Consider the following 12,187-nt stretch of genomic DNA (forward strand, 5'->3'; position numbering starts at 1 on the left):
TCCTTCCTAATGCTTCCTAAAAATCTGGGCAGTCTGCCAAGTTTGTAACAACATGAAACATTGTAAATACGATACGCTACACCTGCTTAAAATTACGCCGGTCTACGTGGATCTGGCTCTATGTGCGCACGCCTATGATTGGGAGTTTTTTTACTATTAACTGAGGTATGAAATAACAGCTGGTCACACGGTGCATTTATTGTTCAAATAACAAGCTGTAACTGATATATGTACCATTCCATTTTCAGTGTTCTTGCTGAAACTTTTCCGGTAGAAGCAGGTTATCTCCTGCGAAACGCAAACTGCATTGAAATTACAGCAACTGAGGCCCCATACACACCATAGAATCTATCCGCAGATAAATCCCATCAAATGGGTTTCTGCGGATAGATCCTATGGTGTGTACACTCCGTCGGATATCTATCCGCAGATAAATCTCCCCTGGAATGGATTTCCAGCAGATAAATATTTGTCGACATGCACAGAATATCTATCTGCTGGAATCCATTCCAACGGATGGATCCGCTCGTCTGTACAGACTTACCGGATCCATCCGTCCAAAGGGATTCCCCGCACGCGCCGTAATGAATAGACGCATGCGTGGAATTCCTTATATGACAGCGTCGCGCCCGTCGCCGCGTCATAATAGCGGCGACGGCGCGACACGTCATCGGCAGAGGATTTCAGCGCGGATTTCAATGCGATGGTGTGTACACGCCATCGCATTGAAATCCTCTGAAATCTTAGAGAGGATTTATCCGCGGATACGGTCCGCTGAACCGTATCTGCGGATAAATTCTATCGTGTGTATGGGGCCTCACTGTGCTCCACCATAGGGGAGCCATCAAGAACCTGTATTCAAGGAGTACTAGATGGTTTTGGTTATGTTATATGTGCAGTTTTTGTGTGTTTTGTATGTTTGATATATATACACATGTGCAATTTTTATCATACTGTATAATAAATATTTTTTTATACTTTTTACAAAAACTGGGTACCGTTATAGTCCTTATATTTAGTTTGTTAGGGTCCATTACTTTTTTTTTTAATTGTTGAATTGATGGTTTTAGTTTTGCTTTATTTTCGGATCATTTGTGTTATACAGTCTTTGTTTTTTTATTTATTTTGCAATTAGACATCTGATCAAGCTTTTCATTTCAACTCTTTCATCTTGGTTGTTCTCATCCCCAGACAACTCCAATACAAAACTGACAGTTATGATTCACCTAAAAGTTAGATCACATTCTGGCTACTAATTGGTCTTAGGATCTTTATTGCTGACATTCTGCTCAGCCCTGCTAAACTGTTAAAAAATTAAAGATCTTGAATCTCAATGCTTTAGAAAAATGCAAAAAAAATCTGCCTATTGAAATAAGTTACAAACATTTTTATAAAACAAAGTCATAAAAAAAGTAAACAGGAAACAACATTTCAAAAATGATAATGTCCTAAATATGTTCATGTTGCCTTTGTCATTCAGTGGTATGATATACGGTAACTAGCTACCCTTGTCAATTTGTAGACAAACCTGACCATTTTAATATTAGTATAATCTGTTATTGCAGGGCTCGACAAATCCCGGTCGCCAGGTCGCCATGGCGACTAGAAATAGCATCCTGGCGACTTGGGGCCTGATCCACAAAAGGGATACGCCGGCGTATCTACTGATACGCGGTCGTATCCCTGGGCCTGATCCACAAAAGGGATACGCCGGCGTATCTACTGATACGCCGTCGTATCCCTGTTTCTATCTATGGAACTGATCCACAGAATCAGTTTCTCATAGATAGGCAGAAGATCCGACATGTGTAAGGGACTTACACTGTCGGATCTTAGGATGCAGTACCGCATCCGCCGCTGGGGGCATTTCTCGTCGAAATCCAGCGTCGGGTATGAAAATTTGTAACTTACGGAGATCCACGAAGCATTTACGCTTTGTTTTTTCTCCGTAAGTATTAGTTTGCCGTCGTAAAATTAGGGCTGCTTTTACAAAGTGTAAACTGTTTACACCTTGTAAAAGTATACCCTTCTATCCCGCATCGCTGTCATTTAAAAAAAAAAAAAAAAAATTCCCGCCGCAACTCTTTTTTTTTTTACGCCCGTCGCGATTCTCAAAACCCGGCGCAACGTAAAACCGCGCAAAGAACGTCGGGAAAATAACGTCGGGAGCATGCGCAGTACGTCCGGCGCAGGAGCGCACCTAATTTAAATGGGACTCGCCCCATTAGATTAGGAACGCCTTACGTCGGACGGATTTAAGTTACACCGCTCAAAATTTCTAGGTAAGTGCTTTGTGGATCGGGCACTTAGGTAGAGATTTTGCGGCGGTGTAACTTAAATCCGAATATTTAAGTTAAGCCCGCTCGTTGTGGATCAGGTCCTTGGTTTGGAAGGTGGGCAAAAAAAAAAAAAAAAAGATTTTTCTTTTGTGAAGTCCCCAGCTCTTCCTTGTGTGAGCTGGCGCCATCTGGTGGTGGCCGTTGGTATTACAAGTTAAGCATTACAAGTTAAACAGCAATTCTAATGTCATTTTTCTCTATATTCACTGCCATCTTCTTCCCTCTAATTAGAACCCCCAAACATTATATATATTTTTTATTCTAACACCCTAGAGAATAAATTGGCGATCGTTGCAATACTTTCTGTCACGCCGTATTTGCGCAGCGGTCTTACAAGCGCACTTTTTTGGGAAAAAAATTACACTTTTTTTAATAAAAAAATAAGACAACAGTAAAATTATCCCCATTTTTTTTAATATTATGAAAGATAAAGTTACGTCGAGTAAATTCATACCCAACATGTCATGCTTCAAAATTGCGTCCGCTCGTGGAATGCCGACAAACTTTTACCCTTTAAAATCTTCATAAGCGACGTTTAAAAAAATCTACAGGTTGCATGTTTTGAGTTACAGAGGAGGTCTAGGGCTAGAATTATTGCTCTCGCTCTACCAATCGCGGCGATACCTCACATGTGTGGTTTGAACACTGTTTACATATGCGGGCGCTGCTCACGTATGTGTTCGCTTCTGCGCGCAAGCTCGTCGGGACGGGGTGCGTTTTCTGGCTCCTAACTTTTTTAGCTGGCTCCTAGATTCCAAGCAAATTTGTCAAACCCTGAGTTATTGTATCACATAATAAATGAGTGTAATGTTTTTTTTTTTTTTTTTTACAGGTGGAAGTTTACATTCAACCTTTATATCTTCACATATGGGATCAGATATCTGAAAAAGGTACAGTAGGTACATTTTTTATTTTATTTTTAATTTTTTAACATGCGTTGGTGTTTATTTGGTGTAATAAACCAAGCATTAACATTTAAGGGCTTACTTAGAAATGCTGCACTAATACTTATAATTAGCTGCCATTCCAAACCCAAAGGGGCCAATCAAATCTGAATATTTTTTTATCTGATTTTTTTTTATCCAGTTATAAGATATATGCCTTAAAGTGGTATTAAACCAAAACACTAAAATTGATTATTTTGCAGCATACAGTAGGTGTTTGTGATATTGTGTTTTTAGCACGACAGCATCGCGCTGATTCTCGGCGACATGGTGCCGAGATCTCGCACTCACTGGAATAGTGACAGCACATCCCAGCAAGCGCGTCATAGAAGCGACGGGAGATCCAACTTGGATTCCCGCCAATTCTACACGTGTGCGGCGTTTGTTATGAATCCTGAGGGGGAAGTCCCCGCCGGATTTTAAATAAAAATCCGGCATGGGTTCCCCCCTCAGGAGCATACCGGGCCCTTAGGTCTGTTATGGGTTGTAAGGAGAGCCCCCCTACGCCGAAAAAACGGCGTAGGGGGTCCCCCTACAATCCATACCAGACCCGTATCCAAAGCACGCTACCCGGCCAGTCAGGAAAGGAGTGGGGACGAGCGAGCGCCCCCCCCCCTCCTGAGCCGTACCAGGCTGCATGCCCTCAACATGGGGGGGTTGGGTGCTCTGGGGCAGGGGGGCGCACTGCGGCCCCCCCACCCCAGAGCACCCTGTCCCCATGTTGATGAGGACAGGGCCCCTTCCCGACAACCCTGGCCGTTGGTTGTCGGGGTATGCGGGCGGGAGGCTTATCGGAATCTGGGAGCCCTCTGGGAGCCCCCTTTAATAAGGGGGCCCCCAGATACCGGCCCCCCACCCTAAGTGAATGGATATGGGGTACATCGTACCCCTACCCATTCACCTGGAGGAAAAGTGGTAAAAACACAAATAAAAAACACAGGGTATTAAAATATTTTATTAGTCTGCTCCGGAGGCTCCCCCTGTCTTCTTTAGCTCTTTTACCAGGGGGAGCTTCTTCTTCCGATTTCCGGGGGTCTTCTTCTGCTCTCCGGGGTCTTCACCGCTCTTCTGTGACGTCTTCTCCGCTCCGGGGGGGTCTTCTTCTATGTTCGCCGCTCTCCGCTGTTGACTCGGCGCACCCCGGTTCTTCCTCCCGCTGTCCGGTGCCTTCTCCTTCTTCCGCTGTTCTGTGACGTCTTCTCCTCTTCTTCCGCTGTTCTGTGACGACTTCTACTTCTCCCTTCAGGCCGCTGTGCTGTGACGTCTTCTCTTCTTCTCTTCTCCCGATGTTGACACGCCGGCTCTTCTCGCTGAAATGGCAGGTGCGCTGCTTTCATCGGACCTATATAGGCCTCACAGTCCCATCATGCTCTGTACCTACCCATGTGATACCTACCCACATGGGTAGGTATCACATGGTTAGGTACAGAGCATGATGGGACTGTGAGGCCTATATAGGTCCGATGCAAGGCGCGCATCCGTCATTTCAGCGAGAAGAGCCGGCGTGTCAACATCTGGAGAAGTGAAGAAGATGACGTCACAGCCCGGAAGAAGAAGAACACTTCACAGCACGGAAGAAGAAGATAGACGTTCAGCGCTGAAGGAGAAGGCACCGGACAGCTGGAGGAAGAACCGGGGTGCGCCGAGTCAACAGCGGAGAGCGGCGAACATAGAAGGAGACCCCCGGAGAGTTGAGAAGACCCCCCGGATAGCGGAGAAGACCCGTCGGGATAGCGGAAGAAGAAGCCCCCCGCCGAAGTCGCCGGAGGAAACCCGCCGGGGGTGGGGGCTTTTTTAAAAGCGACCCCCCCCGGCGGTGGAAGAGAACCAGACGGCGGCCCCCACCCACCCGAAGACGTCAAAGAAGAAGCCCCCCCTGGTAAACAGAGCTAATAAAGAAGACAGGGGGGGCCTCCGGAGCAGAAAAATAAATTATTTTAAAAACCCTTGTGTGGTGTGTTTATTAACATTGACATTTTTCCTACATGTGAATGGTTAGGGGTACGATGTACCCCATATCCATTCACTTAGGGTGGGGGGCCGGTATCTGGGGGCCCCCTTATTAAAGGGGGCTCCCAGATTCCGATAAGCCTCCCGCCCGCATACCCCGACAACCAACGGCCAGGGTTGTCGGGAAGGGGCCCTGTCCTCATCAACATGGGGACAGGGTGCTCTGAGGTGGGGGGGGGGCCGCAGTGCGCCCCCCTGCCCCAGAGCACCCAACCCCCCCATGTTGAGGGCATGCGGCCTGGTACGGCTCAGGAGGGGGGGGGCGCTCGCTCGTCCCCACTCCCTTCCTGGCCGGCCGGGTAGCGTGCTTTGGATACGGGTCTGGTATGGATTGTAGGGGGACACCCTACGCCGTTTTTTTTCGGCGTAGGGGGGGCTCTCCTTACAACCCATAACGGACTTAAGGGCCCGGTATGCTCCTGAGGGGGGAACCCATGCCGGATTTTTATTTAAAATCCGGCGGGGACTTCCCCCTCAGGATTCATAACAAACGCCGCACACATGTAGAATTGGTGGGAATCCAAGTCGGATCTCCCGTCGGTTCTATGACGGCTCTGTCTCCATCGCGGCAAGCCAGCTCGGCGCTGGCTCCCGCGATGGGGCTCGTAGGTGCTCAATCTCGCCGAGAAAGAGAGCGAGATTGACACAATATCGGGTTCACCTACTGTAACAATCTTTAAAAAAGAAGTATGGGATTTTTTTTATTGTAGAATCATACTTACCTAGGTGGATGCAGTATATCGATCCGATGCTGCATCTGTCCCCCACCGGCTCTAAGGCTGAGAACTGAGTGATCGCTTGGTTCTCAGAGCTCCCTGAGCAGAGAGTTGGTGCTGTCAGTCACCGCTGTCTGCTCTGCCCCCCCCCCCCCCGCTCTCACTGGAGTGCTAGGCTGTGGAGGCGGTGGGAGTGGATGAGCCGGGTTCCGGTCCAGGCATGTGGGCAGATCCCGACCATATGGTCGTGATCTTTCTCGAGCCTGAACCGGCTCTGTGATGTCAGCTGACAGTGGGCTTCGGCCTGCTGAAAATGGGTCACAGGAGTGCAGAATGAACTGCACTCTTGTGATTCACAGGAGAAGTACAGCCAAATGAGCCTTTATATGTGGTGACTGCATACATTTTATTTTCCAGCATTTTTTTCCTTTATTTTCACCTGGTCATCGGGCCAATAACACACTTCTTGTCAGGGTGTCTCCACTGCACTGGAGGAGTAATGGAGGCACCTTTCGACAGCAGCATTGTCAGTCTGGGGGGGGGGGGGGGGAGTAATGTTAGACTAGCAGATTTAGATGGACCTGACAAACAACTTAAAGTAGAACTAAAGGTAAAAACTTTGGGCCAGATTCACAGAACAAATACGCCGGAGTATTTTAAAATTTGCCGCGTCGTATCTTGATTTGTGATTCACAAACAAGATACGACGGCTTTTGGCTAAGATCCGACAGGCTTACGGCTTCGTACGCCTTCGGATCTTAGGCTGCAATACTTCGGCCGCCGCTGGGTGGAGTTCGCGCCGTTTTCCAGCGTCGGGTATGCAAATTAGCATTTACGGCGATCCACGAACCTACTCGCGTGCGTAACGCTGTTTTTTCCCGTCGCAAAGTTAAGCAATATTTTTCATTGCTTAACTTTACACCAGCCATGTTAAAGTATGGCCGTCGTTCCCGCTTCGAATTTAAATGTATTTATTTTTTCGGCGTAAGTACGGCGTAAGTACGTTACGCACGTCGCCATTCACAAACACGTCAGGGCGCCGTAATTTTGCACAAAGCACGTCGGGAAAATTGCAAAAGGAGCATGCGCAGAACGTTCAGCGCGGGAGCGCGCCTAATTTTAATGGTACACACCCCATTTGAATTAGGCGGGCTTGCGCCGGACGTCTTTACGTTACACCGCCGCAAGTTTCCAGGTAAGTGCTTTGAGGATCAGGCACTTACGCTGAAAACTTGCGGCGGTGTAACGTAAACGAGATACGTTACGCCGCGGCGCAGGTACCTGAATCTGGCCCTTTTTTCTTTAATTTTGGAGGAGGGTTATAAAGGCCAATACACACGACCACACTTTTTGACAACAAACTTCAAATTGACCAAGTTTTTCATAAAAATAAAGGTTTTACGTAAAAGCTGGCCAGTGTAAGCACCCTTGCTGGTGTTAAATGGTTTGTCTCAACCCTCTAACTGCTACTTTGTCTGCACAGCTTGGTCGGTCAAAAACTAACAGACTTACTGGCCAGATCAGCAGGTGAAAATAAAGGAAACAAAGCCTTTAAAAGAAAACTAAAACAGCAATTACATCTAAGAATTGGTAAGCTGCAATATAACATACTATTGTTTTTGCTTTCATTATTGCTTTAATTCACTAACAAACAACTAAATGTTATGGGACAGATTTGCAACTGGAAAATGCAAAATCTGGTACAGCTCTGCATAGAAACCAATCAGCTTCCAGGGTTTTATTGTTAAAACTTAATTGAACAAGCTGAAGTTTGGAGCTGATTGGCTACCATACAAAGCTGCACCATATTCTGAATGCTCCTGTTTTAGTAAGGCCCCTTTCACATTGAGGAGTTTTTCAGGCGGTACAGCGCTAAAAATAGCGCTGCTATCCCGCCTGAAAAACTCCTTCACAGGCGATGCGCTGGCGGGAGACAAAAAAATCTCCTGTCAGCAGCATCTTTGGAGCGGTGAGAGGAGCGGCATGTATACCGCTCCTTCACCGCTCCTTCCCATTGAAAACAATGGGAAACCGCGGCAATACCGCCCACAATGGGCCTCTATAGAGGCGCATTGCGGGCGGTATTAACCCTTTATGGGCTGCTAGTGGGGGTTAATACTGCACCGCTAGCGGCCGATTCCCGCGGCAATCCCGGCGGTATAGCGCCGCTATTTTTAGCGGCGTTGTACCACCACCGCGGCTCCCGCCCCAGTCTGAAAGGGGCCTAAATCTACCCATATGCGCCAGATCAAATGTTACTGTTACTACAGCGTGTGATGATACAGTCTGATTGGTAAAACAGGGACATTTTTCCGGGCTTAAATTAAGTGTGGAATATGTTTAAGTTTTTCATTAGATTTGAAAATTGTCATTTGGGTTTGTTTGCATCAAAATACACAGAAAAGCGAGTGCTAGCGTAAACATATTTCCAGGACTTGAATTGTTATGTTGGGCACTGCACTGCAGTTGATCTTTACTTCCTGGTCCTGTTAGCAGTCTCACAGTGTTATGGTGGCACATCGATAAACGATCGATTTATTTTCCAGTCAAACTTTTTTGCTTGTACTAAGCGATCTATAGTTGAAAACCTGTTTGATCAATATGCCACAAACAGTGAAAAGGATTTTGTTTAGATACATTTGTAACTTATGATTGGAAGTGATCGATCACATCTCTGTTTCCACTAGTAATCTCATAATCTGATCAATCAAAATATAATCATATTCATGATGATTAATGCAACACGATTGGTCATTTTTTGCTCTGGATGATCAACTCAGTTTCATTAACCACTTAAAGCGGATGTGCCATGGGAAAAAAATATTAAAAGCCAGCAGCTACAAATACTGCAGCTGCTGACTTTTAATATTAGGACACTTACCTGTCCTGGAGTCCAGCGCCGATCGCAGCAGAGGACGAGCGATCGCTCGTCTCTCTGCCAATCCCCCCGCCATCCACGCTGAGGGAACCAGGAAGTGAAGCGCTGCAGCTTCACTGCCCGGTTCCCTACGGCGCATGCGCGAGTCGCTCCGCGCCCGCCGATTGGCTCCCGCTGTGTGCTGGGAGCCGAGTGTTCCCAGCACACAACGGGGGGGGGGGGGGGGTTGACGGAATGTGACGGAATGCCCGTCTTTTGCCCGTGAATGCCGGGCCGGAAGTGGGTGCAAATACTCTTTAGACAGGTATCTGCACCCCCCTCCCCCCTGAAAGGTGTCAAATGTGACACCGGAGGGGGGGAGGGTTCCGATCAGCGGGACTCCACTTTAGGGTGGAGAACCGCTTTAAGGACAGAAGGTGTTTTTCAGATTCTGCGTTTACAAGACTAAAACATTTTTTTTTGCTAGAAAATTACTTAAACCCCCAAAAATTATATATATTTTTTTCTAACACCCTAGGGAATAAAATGGCGGTCATTGCAATACTTTTTGTCACACCGTATTTGCGCAGCGGTCTTACAAGCGCACTTTTTTTGGAAAAAATTCACTTTTTTGAATTAAAAAATAAGACAACAATAAATTTGGCCCAATTTTTTTATATATTGTGAAAGATAATGTTATGCCGAGTAAAATGATACCCAACATGTCACGCTTAAAAATTGCGCCCGCTCGTGGAATGGCGTCAAACTTTTACCCATAAAAATCTCGATAGGCGACGTTTAAAAAATGCTATAGGTTGCATCTTTTGAGCTACAGAGTAGGCTAGAATTATTGCTCTCGCTCTAACGATCGCGGCGATACCTCACTTGTGTGGTTTGAACACCGTTTTCATATGCGGGCGCTACTCGCGTATGCGTTCGCTTCTGCGAGTGAGCTCGTCGGGACGGGGCGCTTTAAAATAATTATTTTTTTTGTTTTCTTATTTATTATTATTGATTTTATAATTTTTTACACTGAAATAATAATAAAAAAAAATGTATCACTTTTATTCCTATTACAAGGAATGTAAACATCCCTTGTAATAGAAAAAAGCATGACAGGTCCTCTTAAATATGAGATCTGGGGTCAAAAAGACCTAAGATCTCATATTTAGACTTAAATGCAAGAAAAAAAAAAAGGAAAATTTGTCATTTAAAAAAATGACAACAAAAAAATTGTCTCTTTAAGACACTGGGCGGGACTGACGTTTTGACGTCACTTCCGCCCAGCAAAGCTATGAGGACGGGTGGGGGCCATCTTGCCCTCACTCGAGTCCTCACTGAAGAGCCAGCAGCATCCGATCTCCTCCGCCGCTACCGATGGCTCCGGTAAGCGGCGGAGGGCGCGGAAGAGCGGTGGGAGGGGGGGCCCCCTCTCCCGCCACCGATAACGGCGATCTCGCGGCGAATCCGCCGCGAAGACCGCCGTTATCGTTTACACGCCCGCCCACAGAAGAGATGGATACCTTGGTTGTGGCAGCAGCTGCTGCCGTTACCGAGATATCCATCTTTAAAAAGAGGACGTATATATACAGTGGGCGGACGTTAAAACCTCAGCGTTTTTCACCTTAATGCATTCTATGCATTAGGGTAAAAAACCTTCTTTACTCCAGCCCCCCTGATCCCCCCTTATACTTACCGTAATTGTAATTCCTGCAACGGAAATGAGCACACCAGATCCGGCCGGTGTCTCGTGTCCTGATTGGATAGGTTGATATCAGCACAGCCATTGGCTCCCGCTGCTGTCAATCAAATACAATGACGCTGGCACTAGGCGGCGGAGCCGAATTCTGCTGTCTTTGTCAACAGACGCAGCAGCAGGACACGGGAGCATGTGGGTGTCCCGTAGGAGAGCACTTTTCCGACAGGACACTCGAGAAGAGGAGGAGCCAGGAGCGGCACAAAGGGATCCCAGAAGAGGAGGTTTGGGGCCACTCTGTGCATAACCAACTGCACAGTGGAGGTAAGTATGACATGTTTGTTTTTAAAAATAGAAAACCGGAACCTTTACAACCTCTTTAAGTCTTAGCTAAACAAAGTCTAAATTGATTGGCTGAGAAAATATGGCTTAATCGATTACCGTTTCAATTGCTTTGATTGAATTGCACGTTGATCGGATAAAAAGATCGAATCGTGTATGGCAACCATTAGACACCGTGTTGATCTTAATTCTCCCTGGGATCTGCTTTGTGGGTGATTGCAAGAAGCTTCTATGAGAAGCTATATTCAGGTACTTCCACTGCCTGTATTTAAAAGTACATTTAGTGGTTTTAAGAAATACACAATCGGGTTTAATATTATTTTTTATTCACATTTGATGTATTTACTTATTTAATAGATGCTATGTTTTTGTTGCTGTATATTTGCAATTTTTGAGTTTTAGTTGTTAGAATAAAATAACGCTGCAAAAATGGGATTAAATTGGGCTGTTTATGCATTTTACTAGTCTTTCCTGATACAAAGTTGCCTAGCAACTATTTGACTTTTTTACATTTTAAAAAGTCAAAAAAATATATAAAAATACTCTATCAAATCCAAGGATTTTAACTATTTTTTGAACACCATAGCAACTTTACAGTCTATGCAGATAGACCATATTTCTGAGAGCTTGATTGAAAATCTTCCGTTCTTATTTGTGTTTATTTATCTATCTAGAGTCACATTACCGAAAAATGATATTGCAGGTGTAGCGCTACCCCCGAAGGAGCCGCTGATTTGTTTTTGGGATCGGCATATTGAGTTACCTTAATGTGGCGTATGGGTGCAGTTGGAGAACAAAGCAGCGAGCGAAAGTCCAGACAGTGAATAAAGGGTTTTTCCAATGCTTTATTCCAGGCCAAACACGGCCAACATCAACATTAAGTGGGAAGAGCAGGTTGATGAAGGAGAAAGAAGATCCTCGCAGTGTCAGGCCCGGATATTAATTACCGTATTTATCGGCGTATACCGCGCACTTTTTTGCCCTGAAAATTAGGGCAAAATCGTGGGTGCGCGGTATACGCCGATACCCGCTTTCCCGCGCCGAGTTTGAATACTGCGCCGACATATACCGAGCGCAGTACACTCGTGTATTGTCGGGCAGTCTCGGCTCCTCCCGCGTACAGGACGTCAGCGCGGGTAGCCGAGCATTGCCGACAATACACGAGTGTAAAAAATTCCTAAGGAAAAAACCAAAGGAAAACACTGCGCTAATACGTGATAATAAAAGAATGATAATAAGTGACAAAAGCAGCTAGTACCTATTGCTCATAATACCCAAAGCAA

At 46.0% G+C, this 12,187-nt stretch overlaps 1 protein-coding gene across 1 annotated transcript in view; it reads left to right on the top strand.

Annotated features, from left to right (window-relative positions):
* Positions 1-12,187, top strand: part of CERS6 (ceramide synthase 6) — a 242,054-nt gene that overhangs the window by 108,933 nt on the left and 120,934 nt on the right. Inside the window, exon 4 of the mRNA XM_040357813.1 lies at positions 3,172-3,229. Within this exon, the coding sequence (XP_040213747.1) occupies positions 3,172-3,229 (58 nt within the window). The remainder of the gene's footprint in view (positions 1-3,171; positions 3,230-12,187) is intronic.

This window comes from Rana temporaria, chromosome 6 (assembly GCF_905171775.1).
Source record: "Rana temporaria chromosome 6, aRanTem1.1, whole genome shotgun sequence".
In the NCBI taxonomy this organism is placed as follows: domain Eukaryota; kingdom Metazoa; phylum Chordata; class Amphibia; order Anura; family Ranidae; genus Rana; species Rana temporaria.